At 39.8% G+C, this 23,803-nt stretch overlaps 1 protein-coding gene and 2 long non-coding RNA genes across 3 annotated transcripts; 1 reads left to right on the top strand and 2 right to left on the bottom strand.

Moving 5' to 3' along the window:
• Positions 1-4,443: 4,443 nt before the first annotated feature.
• LOC105703471 (odorant receptor 30a) lies at positions 4,444-16,746 on the bottom strand. Its single transcript, XM_023433271.1, has 10 exons — positions 16,739-16,746; positions 16,601-16,696; positions 16,372-16,452; positions 15,679-16,219; positions 7,857-8,053; positions 6,524-6,746; positions 5,575-5,687; positions 5,246-5,367; positions 4,847-5,169; positions 4,444-4,775 (listed from the first exon to the last, which is right to left on the bottom strand). Exons 1-10 carry the CDS (start codon positions 16,744-16,746, stop codon positions 4,725-4,727), a joined length of 1,755 nt encoding a protein of 584 aa, XP_023289039.1. The 3' UTR covers positions 4,444-4,724.
• A 4,004-nt stretch (positions 16,747-20,750) lies between these two features.
• On the top strand, positions 20,751-21,796 carry LOC105703481. Its single transcript, XR_001104360.1, has 4 exons — positions 20,751-20,869; positions 20,935-21,229; positions 21,313-21,589; positions 21,673-21,796. It is a non-coding gene; the product is annotated as an uncharacterized LOC105703481 (long non-coding RNA).
• On the bottom strand, positions 21,610-22,626 carry LOC105703483. Its single transcript, XR_001104361.2, has 2 exons — positions 22,496-22,626; positions 21,610-22,112 (listed from the first exon to the last, which is right to left on the bottom strand). It is a non-coding gene; the product is annotated as an uncharacterized LOC105703483 (long non-coding RNA).
• Positions 22,627-23,803: the final 1,177 nt, after the last annotated feature.

Genomic DNA, 23,803 nt, shown 5'->3' with positions numbered 1-23,803 from the left:
AAGGGAAATATCCGAAATACCGAAGGGGGTGCGTGACCTAGCCCCCGCGCCCTCAGTATGATCGGAATGGAAGGGAAAAGGAAATAGAGAAGTCTATGGGCCCCTCAGCAAGTCCTATGCGGACTTTTTCGTTATTGGGATTTTAAGGAAGGAAGAAAAAAAAAGAAGAGGGAGATTTTGTTAGGTTTACAAGGTTTTATTAAAGGAAGGTTTGGTTTTACAAGTGTAAGAGGTGTGTGTGTGTGTGTGAGTATATGTGTGAGAGTGTGCTTATTTCTAAAATACCTTGGTATTTCTGGAGTAGATCTTCGAAGATAGAAATTGAAATTTTATCGAGTGAATTATTCGAGTGTCTAAGAACTGTTCGAGTGTCTAAGAACAACTCTCTACGCTCGCTGCTTAAACACTAGCTTTTATATGATTTCCACCCCCGACGTTTGAGGCCCAAAATTCGGGTGAGGGTAAATGTCAAATTCCTATTGGTTTGTTTCGAGGTGGTGGGACTTGAAAAAATTGTCAAGTAGACGAAATGGGTAAAAGTGGGAATTGGAAGGCTCTAATTGGAAGAGGAATTGGAAAATTAGGATTTCGGGGGATGAGTGGGATTTTGGGACTTTTGGTTGGAGGAATTGGCTTGGAGTGGGGAAATTTAGGAAAAATGTTGCTAGGAGAGGGAGTTTGACGTTACCCCCCCCCTTTTTTTTTTTTGGAAGACTAAATGTTTAAATCTCGAACCGAATTTATGGCCTCGCATGTGCAGGGGTGGTGTCGGTTATCGCGGGGGTCCCTGTTCCCTATCTTAGGTTTTATGAGTCTTCAAGTACAGGGACCCCGCTGTCTTACTCGCTATTTCCCGGGGTCGGCGGGTCGGGGGACCGAAACAGGGTGGCCCCGAGTTGCTTGACTCTAAACAAAAAATGACATGTTTACTGTTTAAGTGACATGGGCCTCCCGGACTCAGTTCGACGCGCGAGCCGATGCACGTGCAGGATTATATATATATTTATTTATTTATTATGAACGCACGTGCAGGAGGCGTTACGCGGGACGTAACAGAGTCTATGGAACCTTCAGTTTTCGATCCCGTACTGCCCTGTCGGCGGTCCTACAGTGTTTATAAATTCACTAGTTGTTCTTTGCGAATTATCACCGTCTTCTATTGTCTTCCTTGAAGTGAATTTTGTTATTTTTCGTGGAACAATACGATGAACTTTAAAATTGATGTCGTTCGTCTGTTCTCGCCATGTTTCCAGGACCCATTTCTGGATATCTGCGTCGCACACTATGAAACCAGTGTCGATAGCATTTCGTAATTTGTTCAGCGTAAATATAGAGACATACGTTAAGTTTTCTTTTCAACATCCTCCATCATCTACTCGGTTAGCCCACTGGTACTTCTTGGGGAAGAGGAGTGAGAGGGAAAGTATGAAAGGAAAACTCGTACTATACATTTCTCATATAGTATTTCTTGTCGATTGACTTCAGTTTCCATTAAATACACTGCCTGAAATGTAGCTAACAAAAGGTTGATCATGTTTATCGGATTTATAATCATTACGCACAAATAAGTCGTAGCACATTGACAAAATAACCTCACAAGTAAATGTTGGGGGTTTCTACGCTGCGTTTTTTATCGTAGTAGAATAATGATTGCTTTAATAGGTTCTTGAAAATCCAATATTGAATTTTCAGTAATCTCGAACTAGTTTAGTTGATTAAATTGGAATATACTGACCATAAGAATATTTTGAATAGATTCTTTTAATAGTATTTCTTGTCGATTAACTTCAGTTTCCATTAAATACATTGCTTGAAATGTAGCTAACAAAAGGTTGATCATGTTTATCGTAGTAGAATAATGATTGCGAATGCGTATTCTCTCGATGAATATCTGTTTCCATCTGCCGTCCAGGCGACCAAAGCCGCCATATTGATGACTCGGCTGGTCAAAAAGGGCGCGAAATACAAAACATTGTGAGGAAACTATAATTAACGCAACAGGAAGAACTTCTGATCAGAACTGATCCGCTTCGAATGGAGTACAGAGTTTACGGCGGACACTTGAGAATGTTTCCTTCTCAGTGTCACTTAGTGTTGTATTTGTACATGAGTTGTGTCTCGTTAAAAAAAAAATTCCTCCAAATATTAACTGAAACCGTTTTGGTCCGGACATGAAAGGCCCAGGTTTACAGACGAAGGGTTAAACATTTTCTAGTACCGGGTTAGAGGGATACTGCCGAGTTCGTTAACCATTTAAACTGTTGGATGACCCAAACTGATTAGATTTTAATTATTCAGGGTAGCGAACAAAGGAAGAGGAAGCAGAAGCAGTGATAGAATGCGGCCAAAGTCATCTTCGAGGCGGAGGCAGATGGAGCCAGTGCTAGAAACTCCAGGTCTCNTTACAATGTGAATATGAAGGCTGTAAGGAAGGTCCCGACGCCCATGGTATTTCATTTTTTATAACAAATTTTAACTATATATGAACAAATTTAAAAAAAAAATGTATTAAAGGCAGAAATGCGGATGCTGCCGCAACGACCCCAGAAAGCCGAAGTTTTATTTGCAGCGGGGACGAAGAAAACTACAGGCTTGACTATGGCGTGACACGACGCCACCTCAACCTATGTCACCAACAACAGTGTTTTCCCAACTTGGCAAGTATAATTCCGAAACAGGTTAGGATGTTTTCAGCGTCATCGACGGTAGTTGTTTCTTCCTGTAGCCGCGTTCCTTGCTGGCCCTTCGATTCCGAGCGAGTCAAACGAGTCGGGGCTAGAAGGCGCGGCTAAACAATTTGTAAACTCCTTCGATTGCCATTCGCGTTACAATTCCATGGATTCATTTCATTTATTTTCATTCAACCGGCGATGGTAATCGATGGGTCGTTTGCGTGCGATAACTGAACTCGGTTGTCAGAGGCATCCTGGGATGCCCTCTCTAGGATTAGGCTCTTTACCTCTGGGTGGAGCGTGAGAGAATCGTGGAGTGAGTGTGTTGGGATGAATGCGGTTGGACTTTTAGATACAGCTAGGGACGTACGATAGTTGTCTGGAAAGAACGTTTAGATGTAAGCAAGTAGGCCACCCACCACGCATTAATCCCAAGAGATACACCACCCGGCGATTGTAGATAAAGTTAATGCGGTTTTTAATAGCTCTAAATGTGTCCTAACCTACCTCTTACATCTAACTAAATCCTACCGTATATCCTACCGTAATTACAGGGCCGGTAGGGTCAACTGTGGTGGCCATGTGGCGAGGGTAGGACTGTCGGGATGGTGACCTAGGTGTCGAGGATCGACGACTTTAGGCGGGGCTCAAATATACCATCCGGCGACTGTAGGTGTAGTTAAATGCGGTTTTTATTAGCTCTAAATGTGTCCTAACCTACCTCTTACATCTAGCTTAATCCTACCGTATATCCTACCGTAATTACAGGGCCGGTAGGGTCGGCGTGGTGGCCACGTGGCGAGGGTAGGACTGTAGGGATGGTGACCTAGGTGTCTAGGATCGGCAATCTCAGGTGGGGCTCAGGTAGAGGCCAATCGCATGCCCCCGGGAAAAGAGGCTCATCACGGAGTTCTGGGGCGGGCACGTCAAGGTTCCTCTTGCGTTCGCCCTTTTGGCTTTTCCTTTTATGTTTCGGAACCACACACTTGTCCTATCTTTTGCGAGAGTCCTCGCAGAAGGTCCAGACCGGGATTGACACACCACGAACTGTTCAACAATTCTTTAACCCTTTCGTTACCTTGGACGAGATATCTCGCGACCCAGTACTGGCCGATTAACCCTTTCGTTACCTTGGACGAGATATCTCGCGACCCAATACTGGCCGATCAACGCTTTTGACGAGATATCTCGCGACCCGGTAGTAGCGGATTAACGCTATTGACGATAATCTAGCTTCCTAGCACTAATATTTTGACATTCTAGACAAATTATTTTGTGTTCTGCCACGTAGAAAGTAAATAAAAATAATTTGATTAAATTAATAAAAACTGTATTTATTTCTTCCTTTTAGCTATACGAATAGAATTAGTTATAAAATATATTCATATTGAATGTCAAAATATTGGTGCTAGAAAGCTAGATTATCGTCAAAAGCGTTAATCCGCTACTACCGGATCGCGAGATATCTCGTCAAAAGCGTTGATCAGCCAGCATCGGGTCGCGAGATATCTCGTCGAAAGCGTTAATCAGCCAGTATTGGGTCGCGAGATATCTCGTCCAAGGTAACAAAAGGGTTAAGTGTACGTAGCACGTAATAGGAACTTTCGCGATGCTCTATAAGCACTGAAAGTCATACTTTCTGTGGGAGAACAACGCAAAAGTTTGCCACCAAAGTCATTAGGGTCCTCGTAGTCCTAGAAGTAAAGATCTGTATGTTAATTCCAATGTAGGCTAGATTCTGAATTATATTTTCGAATTTTTCTTGAAAGAATATAAAAACAGGTAATGTTTCTCATTTTTATTTGCAATGAAGATATTTCGCATAGCTTCATACACGTTATGTCATACACATTTGCTGACAATAAACAACCGCGACTAATACCACATATTAGCAAAGAAGGATTAAATTCCATGTACAGGGTCTGCTTTATTATAACAGAATTCATAACAAGTCTTAAGTTTTCTCTAACACTGATAAATGTGGAAATTGCGATAGAAGTTGTGACGAAGGATTTAATTTATTACAAGAACTACAACACCAACACTTCAAGGTTATGCCATCGTCCGTAGCATGGAAAAGTACGACAACGCCGAGCTGAAAATCTACAAAATGCAATTCCTTTAACTAACTGTGATATTAACATTGATATCGCAACAGACTGTGTGGTTTATACCGTTGTGACTTGATTCAGGTTGAGGGGGAAAAAACCATACGCCGTACAATAGAAGGGCCTCTGGGCACGCATCATTATAATGATGAGCATTTTCACTAAAGAACGAGACCCGAACCAGTTGGACTCGTAAACACCCAGACTGACTCCCTCCGTCTGTATAAAAATCAACAGTAAATATGTATTAACAATTCCCAACAACATTGACGTGAGTAAACATAAACTTGCCTGATTGGTTAACATTGTTGCGTACGCACAACATGTTATGGCCATCAAGAACTGTCCGAAAAGGTGCACGACGTTCATTGTAAATTCTATATAGTCGCCTATGGACAGCATCTGAAATATTTTTAAAAAGTTTATTAATAACGGTGAATTTATTTAAAGCAGGGTATCAATAGCGATGAAGACACGAATAGGTGACCTTCTCTATTTCGTGCATGGTGATACACATATTGCCGGCGCAAATCACCATTGTCAGCATCATCAGAGGACTGAATATCTCTTCGATCGAGTTACATAAACTGAAAGAATATTTTCAACTGTTAAAATTCATTATTTTGCTGACAAGTTTCATGTCTGAATTTAGAAACGTCTTTGTACCCTACATATTTAATTCGTTACAAATATTCCATGACAATAAGGATTATTTAAGATGCCATACATGAAACGTATAATTCCAATATTCATTTTAGAGACTGAACCCGAAGAGAACTTCGGGTAGATTTTACCTGAATAGTTCCAAGTGATGTCCAATAAGAACGACGATCTTTAAGCCGACCACATCGTCAGACGGAGTCATGTCTTCGTCCTTAAAAATGTTCTCCAGCTCGTGACGTAGGACCTGTCGACATTGACTCAAGGATAAATTCGATATGATGAAGTGATTTATAAAAAAAAAAAGTATAACACTGTGTGCTTAGAAATGCAATTTTTAAACACATTTTCTAAGAACGTACAGACATCGGAAAGACGAGCCCTCCGGTATTGAATTAGGCATTAAGGGAATGTGAAAGCGGCATCCGAAAACCCAATTGTTTATAAGATTTTTCTCCGAACTGGGTGTGTTGAATCGTTTCAAACTTTACAACGTGAACACATGAAGGCTGTAAGGAAGGTCCCGACACCCACGGAATTTCATTTTTTATAACAAATTTTAATAATATATATCGACAAATTTTTAAAAAATTGAAGTTTCATGAGTTTCAGAACCTTCTTTATACTCTCCATATTAATATTATAAAGTTTGAATCTATTCGGTAAACCCAGTTTGGCTGAAAGAGATGAAAATGAAAAAAGAAAAACGACAACTCTTTGACGCCACTTTCGCATCGCCTTAATGATTATCATCGGCACGCAATGTTCTTTACAGATCTGCCAATAAATTCTTTAACTTCCGTTAAATTCATTTAAACATCGTAGTAATGACTTCTTTGCTTATACATTAACTAAACTATTATTATTAAAAATTATGAAACGTCTCTAAATTAGCGCAATGTTTTTTTTGTATATGTGCCCATAATTATGAAAGTGGTCTAAGTCACATATTTTTTGTTTCGAAATTACATTGAATTAATTTCGTTTCAAATAATATGGCGTGAAATAACTGATAAACTCATTTTTTTTTTATTTTTGACTTAGACCACTTTCATAATTATGGGTACATATGTGATTGCTTACCCGGAATTTCATCGCAGCATAAGTAGCCATATGTGCGAACAATGTATCGCAGGATGCCCACATCGTTATTATAATAACAGCGAGGATTTGTTGCGCAGTGATAACAGCAACGTAGACAAAGGCACTTTTTAGTGGAAACGGATAGATCATTGGAAATATTGTCTGGGTATAGTTGTACGAATTGTTTTCATTCTTCGTTATGAAATATTGAACGCTGATGTCTCTAAGGAACGATTCAAGCAAGATTATTTTCAATTACTTCAACAATTTGTATCCTACAGTGTTTGATACCTTAAGGAGAAATTAATTTAAACCAAAAAATCTTAACTTTATGAATTAAGGTGAAGTGAAACGCGTCGAGGAACTTGATCGACGTCGATAAGTAAGATTTTTCTAAATACCTACGTTGCCGACGTTCGTTTTTATATTGACAGCTGTATCAAATTATATTCGGTATTGTACCAAATGGCATACTCCACCTGTCGTTTTCGTACAATAATTATAAAGAAAGCGAAGTAAAACTCCAGAAATACTCTAGATTCATGGTTTCTGAGGCCCTAATTGGCTGCAGAGGGACCCCATGCGCCATCTGTGATTTCCAGGTCAACTAAATTTTCACTCCGAGACCTCGTATTTCCATAATTTCAGCATAGAAGCGCATACAACACTTTTTTTTGCGTTTATCCCGTTCAAATGCGAGTTTATAGATTATCAGAGTGTTCTAAATTGTCGTAAAATTGTCCTGACGCTTTTATTGTACTAAATAGTGTGCTCAATATATCGTATTCGCCCAATAAATATAAAGAAATCTAAGTAAAACTCCAGAAATCCTCTGGGTTCATGCTTTCTGGAGCCCTAATTGGCTACAGAGGGACCCGCTGCGCCATCTGTGATTTACAGGTTAATTAAATTTTCACTTCGAGACCTCGTATTACCATCATTTTAGCATAGAAGCGAATACACTTTTTTTGCGTTTATCCCGTTCAAATGCGAGTTTATCGACTACCAGAGTATTCTGAATTGTGTAAAATTGGAGTGATGTGTCAAAGTTTCGGACAGTTTGGTCTAATACCCTTAAAAAAAAGTGTTGTATTCAAATCGACAGACTTGAGGGGTGTTTCACTTCACCTTAACTGACTGCGAATTTAAACGAACTTAAATGAAAAAAAAAGTTTCAGGACCTCTCACATTTTTTGTGCCGGCACTGATTTTTAACATGCTCCGTTAGTTACTGACTTATGGAAGAAAAAATGGAAGAAGAACCTTCGCCTCTTTCATTCCCTAAAAAATCCGACTAACGTTTTGCGGCGCCGTATACGATAGATAAACTTACATATAAACAGGTAGACTGTAAAAAGTTACTCCTGATACAATGATAGCGAAATAGGCATTTCGAAGAATAATTAAACTGTTAAACATCCATTGAACGTCGTTTATTTGCAAGCTCGGTTGAAGTGAGTTGTCCCAGAGGGACGCCATTCTTTGAAAAACATCTCTTAGTTCTATTCGCTTCTGTAGAAATCGAATCCCCTGAAAGAATAAACAGAGAGTAANTTCATTTCTAAGGATCATAATAGTCCTAAAAACACAATTGGCACTCATGAATGTGATAAATGCATCCTTTTCATTTCTAAGGATCATAATAGTCCTAAAAATAAAATTGGCACACATAAATGGCATTCCGGTATACCGCGGCGTCATTATATTGGGACCGATGAAGTCTTTGAATGTGATAAACGCATCCTTTTCATTTCTAAGGATCATAATAGTCCTAAAAACACAATTTGCACTCATAAATGGCATTCTGGTATACCGCAGCATCATGATGTTAGGACCGATGATGTCTTTGAATGTGATTAATGTATCCTTTTCATTTCTAAGGATTATAATTGTCCTAAAAACACAATTGGCACACATGAATGTGATAAACGCATCCTTTTCATTTCTAAGGATCATAACAGTCCTAAAAACACAATTGGCACACATAAATGGCATTCCGGTATACCGCGGCGTCATTATATTGGGACCGATGAAGTCTTTGAATGTGGTTAATGTATCCTTCTCATTTCTAAGGATCATAATAGTCCTAAAAACACAATTGATAGAAAGAAATAAAAGTAGGTTAGGGTAGATGCGTTACATAGGTTAGGTCAGCCGAACGCTACCAAGCAGTGACAAATATAAACAACGAAACAACCTCGCTATAAAATAATCTGTCAATCCTTTTTTACCGACGTCGATCAAATTTTTTTGCGCCTTTCACATTACTATTCTTATTATCCTAATTTTTAATTTGTGGATTATAAACAAGAAGCACTCATTCATCGATATAGAATAACACTTACGGATCTCCGTGATTGGTTTCAGTAATAAAATGCCCTACCTTAAAGCGAGTTACATCTATTGTGCCCTCGTATTAAAAAGTATTTTATTAAATTCGCAAGACGTACTCTTCAGTCGTGTCAGGTGCGAACACTTCTTACCTCTTTAGTCTGCAGCTCCTTTAGAATTAACTGACTTGAATTCTCTTCCGATCGATCCCCTGCCCATGGCGCTTGGTATAATTTATTATAATTGCAGACTTATAGGTGGTCTTTAATGGCTACTTCCAGAGACGGTTTTGCTCAGCCAGAAACTTTCGACTCTAGCATTATTTCCATGCCTGTGTGAGTACCACCTAACGTGAGTAACATGTAATCGATGAGCAACGCGTTACATATAGCGTCGTGTATAACTTGCTTGCATAATTACATTCTACGTGTCATCCTTGAATTTGCTAGGTGCGTATGACGAACGGAAGTACGGACGTTAAACCCGTTCCACTGTAGTTCATCAATAAAAGGAATAGAAGGGTATAATGTTCAGTTTATTGCTGAACGTATCCGAAAGCTTATACTGCATCGTTTGGTTTCTTGGAAGTCAGAAATTCATTCAGTTATTGTTCTCAGTGATGTGCGGTGTTTTAAAATAACGCTTTCAACGCAAGATTTTGCAGCATTCTGATAGTTGTTAATAATGAATGCTTTCCACTGTAGTTCTTGAATAAAATATACAAGTGTATAAAGTTCAGTTTATTGCTGAACATACCCGAAAGCTTAATCTGTATCGCTTGGTTTCTTCGAAGACAGAAATTCATTGTGTTGTTATTTTCGGTGATGTGCGGTGTTTCAAAAGAACTCTTTGAACACTGTAGGTCGATTGCTTAACTGTCTTCGCTGATGTTTCGGAGTGGCGTTGCTGCAACTTTCTTATACATGTTAATGACATTGACTTTGGGTGTTAATTCGTCTTTATATGGGTAGTAAGCGAACCTCGTGGCGATCGCAATGGCGGCAAGACGTCCGCCATTGCGATCGCCGGGGGTATCGCGAAATTTTGTGGCATAAACTAGCAATTGTTTTATACGAAATACCTACGCAACGAAGACTAGTGCATTAAAACAACCACACCCAAGCTACAAACAAGACAATATAACAACATATTAAGACCTACACGGAAACATAGCACGCGGGAGACGTTCTAATAACGCCGCGTCACCACACAAAGAAGCAACCGCATGGAGAGCTACTAGCTCCTCTTGCTCTTACAACCCATAAACAAGGCAAACTCAAATACAAACAAAACAATATAACAACAGATTAAGACCTACACAGAAACAAAGCACGCGGGAGATGTTCTAATAACGCCGCGTCACCACACAAAGAAGCAACCGCATGGAGAGAGCTACTAGCTCCTCACGCTCTTACAACCCATAAAGAAGACAAACTCAAATACAGAACAAAGGAATTACACACAAAACAGTTTAATAGTTTGAGTTGGTTGTGTCCTAACGGGTACTGCAGGCCAAAATAGGTGCTGCAAAGCACCATCACAGAAATCCGGAACCAGAACATAACCTCGTCTGTCGACCGGTGCCCCTAACGTTTGGGCCAGGTATAAGCTCTTGGTGGCGGCCGTAGGACGACAGTGCCCTCTGGATCTTCTCGCCCTCTATTTCCAAGCCGGTGTCGACTTCCCTCAACCGGTGCCAGCCCGATTCTCAGAGGCCCTTTTCTTGTTGTGTTGTTTGGATTTTATGTGTGAGGTGGCTCCCAATGTTTCCGCTATGTTGGGACGTGGTGCCTCCGCGATCCTCGCATCGATATGCATTAGAGGGAAATAGAGGAAGGCGTTCATATTTCGGATGCTGCCTTAATTTCGGATAGCGGAATAATTCGTAACCCAGTCACTAGATCGCGCTGCTAGGAACAAAGTGTAGGACGAAGTTGGTGGGATGGTTTTTAAAGTTCCTTTCACATATTGAGGTATATATCTAATACAAAAAATATGCAATATGAAAATATGTTTCATCATGCCTTAATTTCGGATAGTCAGTAGTGCCTAACTTCGAATTATCGATCGTGCCTGGAATGACGGTACCCGAAAACAACTATAAACAAGATCTGGTGTACTAAAAATCAATTCATCAGTCTTCTATAACAATGATAAATATGGAAATTGCAATACACGTTGTGACAAAGGGTTCCATTTATTACAAAAACTACAAAACCATTACGTCAAGGTTATGTCATCGTCCGTAGTATGGAGAAGTAGGACAACGCCGAGCTGAAAATCTACAAAATGCAGTTCCTTTATCTAACTGTAATATTAGTATTGATATCGCAACATACTGTGTACTTTATACCGTTGTGACTTGATTCAGATTCAGGGGAAAGAAACCATACGCCGTACAATAGAATGGTTTCTGGGCACGCATCATTATAATGATGAGCATTTTCACTAAAGGATGAGATCCGAACCAGTTGGACTCGTAAACACCCAGACTGACTCCCTCCGTCTGTATAAAAATCAGCAGTAAATATGTATTAACAATTCCCAACAACATTGACGTGAGTAAACATAAACTTGCCTGATTGGTTAACATTGTTGCGTACGCACAACATGTTATGGCCATCAAGAACTGTCCGAAAAGGTGCACGACGTTCATTGTAAATTCTATATAGTCGCCTATGGACAGCATCTGAAATATTTTTAAAAAGTTTATTAATAACGGTGAATTTATTTAAAGCAGGGTATCAATAGCGATGAAGACACGAATAGGTGACCTTCTCTATTTCGTGCATGGTGATACACATATTGCCGGCGCAAATCACCATTGTCAGCATCATCAGAGGACTGAATATCTCTTCGATCGAGTTACATAACCTGAAAGAATATTTTCAACTGTTAAAATTCATTATTTTGCTGATAAGTTTCATGTCTGAATTTAGAAACGTCTTTGTACCCTACATATTTAATTCGTTACAAATATTCCATGACAATAAGGATTGTTTAAGATGCCATACATGAAACTTATAATTCCAACGGCACTAATTACAGCTATAGAAACGTGCATTAGCAAGTGTTCGTAGTAAATATGAAGTTATATAGGGAAAAATTGATCTTCATCGCATAGGTGAGGGTATCGCATTTGCACTGAGTTTACTTATACATTTCTTAATTATTGAAAAACAATGGTCACTCAGTCTATACTCGCATTTGTTATGTTGGTCAATCCTGGAACCTTACCAGATCCTCACGACAGTGGTCAATCTAGTCCCTTAGGAATTATCCGTAAATGTACTGAACTTAAGGGGACATGAAGGTGGTATCTGAAAGCTCAATTGTTCATACAACTTTTCTACGAACTGGGTGTCTCAAATCGTTTCATACTTTAAAACGTGAATATAGAGACCCTAAGATAGGTCCTGAAAGTCGTGAAATTTCATTTTTTATCAACTATTTTTAAAATACCTATAAAGAAATTTGAAAAGAATTGAAATTTCATGAGTTTCAGGACCTTCCTAATAGTCTCCCTATTCGCGTTGTAAAGTTTCAAACAATTCGGTAAATAAAGTTTGGAGAAATGTTTGATAAACAAAAGCTTTTCGATCCCCCTTAAGGTGATGTGAAAGTGGCATCCGAAAGCTCAATCGTTCATAAAACTTTTCTATGAACAGGGTGTCTCAAATCGTTTCATACTTTAAAACGTGAATACGGAGACTCTAAGGTAGGTCCTGAAACTCGCGAAATTTCATTTCTTATAAACTATTTCTAAAATACCTATAAAGAATTTTGAAAAGAATTGAAATTCCATGAGTTTCAGGACCTTCCTTATAGTCTCCCTATTCACGTTGTAAAGTTTCAAACTATTCGGTAAACCGAATTGGAAGAAAAGTTTTATAAACAAAACCTCTTCGACGCCACTTTCGCATCACCTTAAGAGGTACTGTCTAATGCACTTACACACAAGTATAAATACTCGCAAATTGAATTTAGGGATCTAAACACTTCCAGTAGATTATACCTGAATAGTTCCAAGTGATGTTCGACAAGAACTACGATCTTTAAGCCAACCACATCGTCGGACTGGGTCCTGCCTTCGTTCTTAAAAATGTTTTCCAGCTCATGGCGTAGGACCTGTCGACATTGATTCAAGGATAAATTCAATATGATCAAGTGATCGGCGTATGGCATTTGTTCTTTACAGATCTGCTAATAAATCCTTTAAGGGGATGTGAAAGCGGCATCCGAAAGCTCAATCGTTCATAAAACTTTTCAATGAACAGGGTGTCTCAAATCGTTTCATACTTTAAAACGTGAATATAGAGACCCTAAGGTAGGTGCTGAAACTCGGGAAATTTCATTTTTTATAAACTGTTTTTAAAATACCTATAAACAAATTTGAAAAGAATTGAAATTTCATGAGTTTCAAGACCTTCCTTATAGTCTCCCTATTCACGTTGTAAAGTTTCAAACTATCCGGTAAACCGAATTGGGAGAAATGTTTTATAAACAAAGCCCCTTCAATGCCACTTTCACATCACCTTAATATAGAGTGCAAAAACATAAATATAAATGTTTGGAACGTGGAAAGCAGTTCTAGATTGTCTATCAATTTCGTGGTATATTAGAATTCTTAAATTAGAATTCGTAAATGTACTGAACTTAAGGGGATGTGAAAGTGGCATCCGAAAGCACAATCGTTCATAAAACTTTTCTACCAACAGGGTGTCTCAAATCGTTTCATACTTTAAAACGTGAATATAAAGACCTTAATGTACGCCCTAACACTCGGGAAGTTTCATTTTTTAATTTGAAAATTGAAATTTCACGAGTTTCAGGACCTTCCTTATAGTCTCCCTATTCACGTTGTAAAGTTTCAAACTATTTGGTAAATCGAGTTGGGAGAAAAGTTTTATAAACAAAACCTCTTCGACGCCACTTTCACACCACCTTAACTTCTGATAAATTCAGTTAAACATTGTAGTTATGACCTTTTTCCCTAGTAGCATAGAATAATTTCTAAATATTTCTTTGTAATCTTTGCTAAATATCTCAAGCGACAGTTTTTTAAAGATTTCTTCTACATTTAATTCGAAGATATTTGAAATGTTTCTTTAAAATCTCAATGACATATTTAGTTTCAATAANGTTGATTATACGTTAACTAAAATATTATTAAAAATTATGAAACGTCTCTGAATTAACGCAATGTTTCCTTGTATGTGTGATTGCTTACCCGGAATTTAATCGCAGCATAAGTAGCCATATGTGCGAACAATATATCGCAACATGCCCACGTCATTATTACAAGAACAACGAAGATTTGTTGCACAGTGATAACAGCAACGTAGACAAAGGCACTTGTTAGTGGAATCGGATAGATCATTGGAAACATTGTCTGGGTATAGTTGTACGAATTGTTTTCATTCTTCGTGATGAAATATTGAACGCTGATGTCTCTAAGGATCGATTCAAGCAAGATTATTTTCAGTGACTTCAGCAATTTGTATTCGACAGTGTTTGATACCGTAAATGAGAAATTAATTAAAAAAATAATCTTAACTGTGAATTAACATTGGGTAGTTATAAAGCAAATAATTCCTTTTCATGGTTAAAAAGCCATTTCAATCTCTTTATCAGTGATGAACCGTTACACCTCATTAAATTTATACTCAAGGGGTGTCTCAAAAGGAACTTCCACTATTTTTTTTAACCCGTTTGGTTGGCGGGAAACGTTGAAAATATCGAGGGAATATTTGTCTGTGTGTAGGGCAAGCTCTGTAAAGTCCCTATGCGCGCGCATCATCGCTAGGTCAGCCACGCCCCCGTCGCTATGGAGACTCCACTCGCTCCTCCCACCGATTGTGAAGTTCGGAGTGTTATTTGGTTTTTAACCGGAAAGAAATGAAAATGCGACTGAAATTCATCACGAGTTGTGTAGCGTGTACGGTGAAGGTGTTATGTCAAGGTCAATGGTTGCTCGTTGGCGCCAATTATTCATTGATGGGAGAAAAACATTGCACGATGAACAACGAAGCGGCCGGACCTCGACTCCACATCTTCCGAGTGTTGCCGAGCATGTCCGAAGGATCTTGGATTCCGATTGGCTTACACTTGAAATTCTTTATCAACTGCCTCAGAATATTGAGATCCAATGTATAAGAGAGAGGAAGAGAAGGTTCCGGGTAAAAAACGAATAATACCACGAACTTCACAATCGGTGGGAGGAGCGAGTGGAGTCTCCATGGCGACGGGGGCGTGGCTGACCTAGCGATGATGCGCGCGCATAGGGATTTTATAGAGCTTGCCCTACACTCAGACAAATATTCCCTGGAAATTTCAAACGTTTCCCGCCAACCAAACGTATTTATAAAAGTAGTGAAACTTACTTTTGAAACACCACTCGTAGTAGCAAATATTCGTCATTGTATTTCCTTAATTAAGTATCATCGATATACATTAAATTAAGTGTATCTATATAATAAATAAACTTACACATAAACAGGTAGACTGTAAAAAATGACGGCTGATATAATGGCAGTGAAGTAGATATTTCGAAGGATGATTAAACTGTTAATCATCCATTGAACGTCGTTTATTTCCAGGCTAGGTTGAAGGGAGTTTTCCCAGAAGAACGACATCCTTTGAAAAAGATCCCTTAATTCTATTCGTATTAGCAGGAATCGAATTCCCTGAAATATTGTGATGAAATGAAACAAGAAGACGATATACATTGACATGCAAATGGAACCAAGTATTGATTTAAAGCAGCACAATTTTTTTATTTCGATACTTTATATGTAAAATTAGGCATTACTTGTAATATTTACCTTTAACGTGGTGTGCGTTATAGTTAATAACGAGGAAAGGATGGTTAATGCGTACTTAGGGTCTTCGTCCCAGATGTATGCCACACTTCTCATCGACAAACCTATCACCAGGATCATCCCCAAGATAATCAATGCAGCTGTTGTCCTTTCCAAAGTTGTAGGCGTTTCTTTTGTCCCGGTGAAAACGCAGTCCATAAATGGCATTCCGGTATACCGCAGCATCATGATACTGGGACCGATGAAGTCTTTGAATGTGATGAATGCATCCTTTTCATTTCTAAGGATCATAATAGTCCTAAAAACACAATTGGCACACATAAATGGGGTTCCGGTATACCGCAACATCATGATATTGGGACCAATGAATTTTTGGAATGTGATAAATGTATCCTTTTCATTTCTAAGGATCATAATAGTACTAAAAACACAATTGGCACTCTTTAATGGCATTCCGGTATACCGCAGCATCATGATAGTGGGACCGATGAAGTCTTTGAATGCGATAAATGTATAGTTTTCATTTCTAAGGCTCATAATGGCCCTAAAAACACAAATAGCATTCCGGTATACCGCAGCATCATGATATTGGGACCGATGATGTCTTTGAATGTGATAAATGTATCCTTTTCATTTTTAAAGATCATATTAGTCCTAAAAACACAATTGGCACCCTTTAATGGCATTCCGGTATACCGCAGCATCATGATACTGGGACCGATGAAGTCTTTGAATGTGATGAATGCATCCTTTTCATTTCTAAGGATCATAATAGTCCTAAAAACACAATTGGCACACATAAATGGGGTTCCAGTATACCGCAACATCATGATATTGGGACCAATGAATTTTTGGAATGTGATAAATGTATCCTTTTCATTTCTAAGGATCATAATAGTCCTAAAAACACAATTGGCACACAAACGGCATTCCGGTATACCGCAGCATCGTGATACTGGGACCGATGAAGTCTTTGAATGTGATAAATGCATCCTTTTCATTTCTAAGGCTCATAATAGTCCTAAAAACACAATTTGCACACATAAATGGGGTTCCGGTATACCGCAGCATCATCACCGACGTCGATCAAATTTTTTTGCGCCTTTCACATTACTATTCTTATTATCCTAATTTTTATATTGTGGATTATAAACAAGAAGCACTCATTCATCGATATAGAATAACACTTACGGATCTCCGTGATTGGTTTCAGTAATAAAATGCTCTATCTTAAAGCGAGTTACATCTATTGTGCCCTCGTATTAAGAAGTATTTTATTAAGTTCGGTAGACGTACTCTTCGGTCGTGTCAGATGCCAACACTTCTTACCTCTTTAGTCTGCAGCTCCTTTAGAATTAACTGACTTGAATTCTCTTCCGATCGATCCCCTGCCCATGGCGCTTGGTATAATTTATTATAATTGCAGCCTTATAGGTGGTCTTTAATGGCTACTTCCAGAGACGGTTTTGCTCAGCCAGAAACTTTCGACTCTAGCATTATTTTCATGCCTGTGTGAGTACCACCTAACGTGAGTAACATGGAATCGATGAGCAACGCGTTACATACAGCGTCGTGTATAACTTGCTTGCATAATTACATTCTACGTGTCATCCTTGAATTTGCTAGGTGCGTATGACGAACGGAAGTGCGGACGTTGAACGCGTTCAACTGTAGTTCTTGAATAAAAGACATAGAAGTGCATAAAGTTCAGTTTATTGCTGAATATATCCGAAAGCTTAACCTGTATCGTTTGGTTTCTTCGAAGTCAGAAATTCATTCAGTTATTATTGTCGGTGATGTGCGGTGTTTTAAAAGAACGCTTCCAACGCAAGATTTTGCAACGTTCTGATACTTGTTAATAATGAATGCTTTCCACTGTAGTTCTTGAATAAAAGGGATACAAAGGTATAAAGTTCAGTTAATTGCTGAACGTATCCGAAAGTTTATACTGTATTGTGTGGTTTCTTCAAAGTCAGAAATTCATTCAGTTATTATTTTCGGTGATGTGCGGTGTTTCAAAAGAACGCTTGCAACGCAACCTTTTTACAACGTTCTGATACTTGTTAATAATGAATGCTTTCCACTGTAGTTCTAGAATAAACGATACAAGTGTATGAAGTTCAGTATATTGCTGAACATATCCGAAAGCATATACCTATCTACGTTTGCAGATTTACCCCAAGCTAAGCTAAGAAGCGCACCAAACTGCAGCCGGGTAATCTTCCTTGAGGGATTATTGGTCATGTACTTGGAGCAAGCAGGATATTAGTTAATTTTTAAAGACTTGAAGAAGGCAGGATCTAATGGCTGAAGCCAGTGGCTGGTGTGGGTAGGAATACTCATCGATATTATTTCATTTCTAGGTCTAGCAGAGCGTACGCGAAATGGCTCCAAATTTGAGTCCTGGACGACGTGGGATATTCGTCGGAATGTGGCTGTGTGGGGCCCACGTTCACAACATCGCCGAGATAATCCCATGCAGTAAAAGGGCGGTACTTTATTGGATTAGAAAGTATGAAGAAGGTGGTCCTGATATTCTGCGGGACCACCGGAAACAATTTCAGTCGAAGGAAGACGTCAGATCACGATGACCGTCTATTAGTCGATACGATTCTTCAGTCTCCATTTACTGTTGTGTCGGACACGGTAACTCGTTTAGAACTACTTGTGTCCGCGACTATCAGCCGGCGACACATTCGCGAAGTCGGGCTTCGTTGCTTTCGTCCGGTTCGTAAGAAAACTTATCACTCGCTCGTCGCATTCGCGTTTGAAAACCTGCTAACACCACACGAAGTTTGGGAGTTGACGACACGGACCGATGAAAAGGTCTTTTACACGTCCACCAACCGAACCACTCGCATTTGGTGGCCAGGCGGAAACAGGCTGGACCCAAGAAACACTTAACACTCGCTCACCGGGAGCAGAGAGTCCCGTTCGCGTTTGAAAACCTGCTAACACCACACGAAGTTTGGGAGTTGACGACACGGACCGATGAAAAGGTCTTTTACACGTCCACCAACCGAACCACTCGCATTTGGTGGCCAGGTGGAAACAGGCTGGACCCAAGATACGTCGTCTCACACAATCGTAGTGGTGGGGTGTCGTGCGCCATGTGGGGGTGGATTAGCGGACACCAAACAGGTGATTTGTGGAAATTTCTGCCAGTATGAACTCCGCAGAATATATTCGTAAATTGGAAGTTCTTCTTCCAAGCGTACGGGTAATTTATCCCGCGAAGGGCGTGCCAATCATTCGCTTGGTGCACGATATTCCGCGGTCCATACTTCACATGAAGTACGGACGTGGTTCTTGGCGCACACCGAAATCTACTTGCTGCAGTGGCTGGATCTTAACATAATCGAAAACGTGTGGTCCGAGATTACCCGATTGTGGGTGTCGGCCAGGGAAAGGAGTAAAGCAGTGTTGATCGACTACGCGAAAAACGTCTCGAAACAGCTACGACGAGAAACATCGGGTGGTTGATCGGGACGGATTCTGGACGGACTACTAAGGACAGCCGATAAGGCACTTTTCAGGGCCGCATATGATTTTTACATAAAGCAACATCAGGAATAAAAGGTAATTTTCACATACTTGCCGCTAACCTAATATTATTCATGGACAAGTTGTTCAACGAAATTTCTCTCATAAACGTGTATTTTATTTTTGTACAATTGGAGAAATTAATACTGAATATTTCAGGATGCGTGACCAAGGAGGGAACAAGGATGCCGAAGAGTGCCCAAGACACCGCTAACCTAATATCATTCATGGATAAGTTGTTCGACTCTCTCAATGGAAACGTAATGGATCAGAGGCCTAAAACACTACGCTGTCCAGTGAGAGCCAACTCAAGACATGAAGACAATTGGTTACGTGCCATTAAATATCTATTTATAGATTTCAAAACGTTTTTCAAAAATTTCGAAAATCAGTTGGACGGCCGACACGTTTCGATGACTACATAAATCATTTAATAGCACCTATTCAAGGATTTATACAGTTACAGAAACGATTACTTTTTGAGGAAGGTTTAAATTGGTTTTTTCCGCGGTATTTTAAGAATAATAATTTAAGAAAAACTACGTTAAGTTGGTCAGGAACACTTCACAATAGTATTTAAATAATTTTCATTAATTGCTTTTGTTTATGAAAATTTTTTTTCCTGAGGAAATCCATTCTGCCCCTTGGGCGATTCAAATTCCGCGCTACTCCCGTGCTAGTACACCGCGCGGCCGGAGAGGGTAGTACGTTCGCGAGGTAACTCAATGAATACCAGTGTACATGGTTCGCCTACACGACCGAAAGAGCGCGTCGTGTATTTGGTTCTACTGCACAATCGAGAGAGCACGTGCACATGGTTCGAATGCACGACCGAGAGGGCGTATCGTGCACATGTTTCGACTGCACAATCGAGAGAGCACGTGCACATGGTTCAACTGCACCACAGAGAGGGCGTATCGTGTACGTGGTTCGACTGCACAAATCGAGAGAACACGTGCACACGGTTCGACTGCACAATTGAGAGAGCACGTGCACATGGTTCAACTGCACGACCGAGAGGGCGTATCGTGCACATGTTTCGACTGCACGACCGAAAGAGCGCGTCGTGTACATAGTTCGACTCTGACCGAGAGGGCGTATCGTGTAAATGATTCGACTGCACAATCTAGAGAGCACATGCACATGGTTCTACTGCACGACCGAGAGGGCATATCATGTACATGGTTTGATTACACGACCGACGGTGCGTCGTGCACATGGTTTGATTGCATGGTCGAGAGGGCGTATCGTGTACATGGTCGAGAGAGCGCGTTGTGTACATGGTTCGACTGCACGACCGAGAGGGCACGTTGTGTACATGGTTCGACTGCACGATCGAGAGAGCGCGTGCACATGGTTCGACTGCACGACCGAGAGGGCGTATCGTGTACATGGTTTGACGGCACGACCGTGAGGGCGCGTCGAGCGGTCGGTATTGAGAGTACAGGCGGACGTGTAGTTCCCACGCGACTCTATGGCTTAATTAAATAACGACGTTCTTGTGAAGTATATTACAACCCGAGGGAAAGAGAAGGTTTTGGAAGGATCTCCGAGGATAGTAGAGGAGGATAGGTTAAGAGCAAAAACGATCATTCTTGGAGTATATCGTCACCCTTCCTTCGACAGTTCGACGTACCATCGAGTATTCAAGGTAAAGCCCTTTATAATTCGTTCCCAATGAAGCTGGGAAATTAATAGAACTGATCCTTTTTCCAGGTGGCGTCCTAACGACGCCTTGGCCTGGATGGATGGTCTCGACGGACTGGTTCTGGCTCTCCGAGTGATCATTCCTGTTGGCATGTCCCTTTCTACTGTTTGAGGTTATTTTGTAAGAGCTTAAATTCCACATCATCGTCTTTGATTCTCCGAACACTCTGTGGACGTTGATCCTGACTCATTGCTACGCAAAGATCGCTGAAAAACAGTGGTCTGACTTAACAGGCGACCGATCTGACAAGTGCGATATGGACTTACCAGGGTTAGGACAAACCCCATCGGTCAAATATAGAAGGTGAGTAATTGATTAGGTTACTTCGGCAAAATTGTAGAACTTTTAATTATTACCAGTTTTTTAACACTTAAAAATCCCTGCAGTACTGCTGTCGATGGTCCTTCGATTGGTCTGGTGTTGCTGCGGGCACTGCTTGCCTCGACGGTGCCTGGGGAAAGGAATCGGTAGCAATGGTACCGATGTTCAACAGGATTGGACTTTGTATTCGCATAGCAGATGACCCGACACTGTTCATCGATGTCTTCCTGATACAGCATTGAACCGATCCCAAGGGTCTTTGTATCCATTTGAAGTACGAATAGGAGCCAGGGATTGGGACTTACCGGGGTTAGGACAAACCCCATCGGTCAAATATAGAAGGTGAGTAATTGATTAGGTTATTTCAGCAAAATTGTAGAACGTTTAATTATTACCAGTGTTTTAAAACTTAAAAATCCCTGCAGTACTGCTGTCGATGGTCCTTCGATCGGTCTGGTGTTGCTGCGAGCACTGCTTGCCTTGACGGTGCCTGGGGAAAGGAATCGGTGGCAATGTACCGTTGTTCAACAGGATTGGACTTGGTATTCGCATAGCAAATGTATTCGAATCGACTGATTTGAAGGGGGTTTCACTTCACCTTAAGGGCTCTTGGAGGCGATGAAAGGCAGTATCCGTAGCCGGGGTCCAGCACCTATTTTACTTCTTCTAGGTGTTGCTCAGAGGATCGGCCATCTAGGCGAAGTGCCAAGTATAAGGAGGTTAGATTACACAATACTGGATGCCGCCATATTATGATCACTGAACAGTCCATTCAGCAGAAAATCGCAACATGTTCGCAACTCATCGGTAACCGCTTTTCTCCTTCGAATGCACCCATTGCCAGTTCTGACCCTCTCTGGCCCCGCTGTGCGACATTTGTTAATAAAAATAAATAAAAAATATAAGGAAAATATTTTGTGCTACTAGGGATAATGTATAATGACATGGTAAAAATATGGATACGTGTATGTACTGCAGTGACGCAAATATATAGATATATAGATTCAGATATATCTATATATAGAATAGAGATATGTAGATTCATATTTTGCATTAATTCCAACTATTTATGACAAAACAAAAATACGAATCAGTTCGTTCAGAATTATGCTGCAAAAGAAGCACTTCCGGTAATGTATAACAACTTTCACTATCAGGTTTTATTCTCCATGCTGCACTATTTCATTTTTATTGTTCGAAGTAATGTATGTTGTAATGTGCATTTACTTTCGTCTGACCAGAACGTACCGTGACTGGATTTGGCTCCATTATACAAACTCTTCCGCGGTATATTGTTACATAAATATGATATTTGAATCGATCTGCATTCCAAATTGAAATTCACTTCCTCATAGAGGAATAAACGGACGCTAAGTGCAGTAACAATAAGCAGAGGTGAGCGGGGAGATGTTGCGCGCCATTGTTTTAAAGGGAGGCACGAGCCCCTGGCGCCCTCTACACCCTTTACACCTCTGTAAGTAGTGTCATCTGTAAAAAGGGGTATTATATAGGGGTCATATACCCTTTAAGGGGATATGAAAGACGAAACTTTTCTTCGAATTAGGTGTACTGAATAGTTTGAAACTTTACAACGTGAATATAGAGTCTATAAAGAAGGTCTTGACACTCATAAAATTTCACTTTTTATACCAATTTTTTTAAATATCTATAAACAAATTTTTTATTGTTACGTACCTGTTAGGTTATTACATCGTAACAAACATTATGTTGTTTGTTAGTTTTAAGTTAGGTAATTGTTAGGTTTGGTGTTCAGTGGGTAAGGTATAGTATAGAAAAACAAAATAACCTTTGTTTCATCGCGTTGTATGCAAATCTAAGGGCGAGAAGCAACAATTTCAATTGTTGCCCACAAAGCGGTGATACCAAAATGGCTTCCTAGTTATCCACTTTATTAATCCATGCAGCTTTTCTTTTACAGACTTTACTTATCATTAATTCTACAGCGTAATAAATAGAGACGAACAGTTTTTTAAATTATAAGTACAATAAAGGGGGAAATAGTTTTGCACGCTTCTTGGATTTATGTATACAGGTATCCATGTATTGTAAAATCTAGTCCTAGATGACTTGTTTGTTATCTCGGCTCTCATTTACATATCTTCGAACAAACAATAAACATTTTGTATGATTCCTATTTTACAGCTGTCATGGTTTGACATTTTCCGAATACAAAATGGCTCACACAAAACGTTCTGACAAATCTCACGCATAAATGAAGAAGTTAAAAGCGCTTCGGAGAATTTTTATATCTAATACCTCTATTTCGCAAATTCTAAACCTTAGTGCATTTCAATTATTTTACAAAATATCAATAATATTAAGGTGAAGTGAAACACGTCGAGGAACTTGATCGACGTCGGTAAAGAAGATTTTTCTAAATGCCTACGTTGCCGACGTTCTTTTTTAAATCGACAGTTGTGTCGAATTGTATTGAGTACTCTACTAAATGACATATTCCACCTGTTGTTTTCATACAATAATTATAAAGAAATCGAAGTAAAACTCCAGAAATCCTTTGGATTCATCGTTTCTGCG

The sequence above is a fragment of the Orussus abietinus genome, unplaced genomic scaffold (assembly GCF_000612105.2).
Source record: "Orussus abietinus isolate OABI.00-Male unplaced genomic scaffold, Oabi_2.0 scaffold515, whole genome shotgun sequence".
Taxonomy (NCBI): Eukaryota; Metazoa; Arthropoda; class Insecta; order Hymenoptera; family Orussidae; genus Orussus; species Orussus abietinus.
The sequence above is the reverse complement of the archived record's forward strand: the minus strand, read 5'-3'. Positions and strand labels throughout refer to the sequence as shown.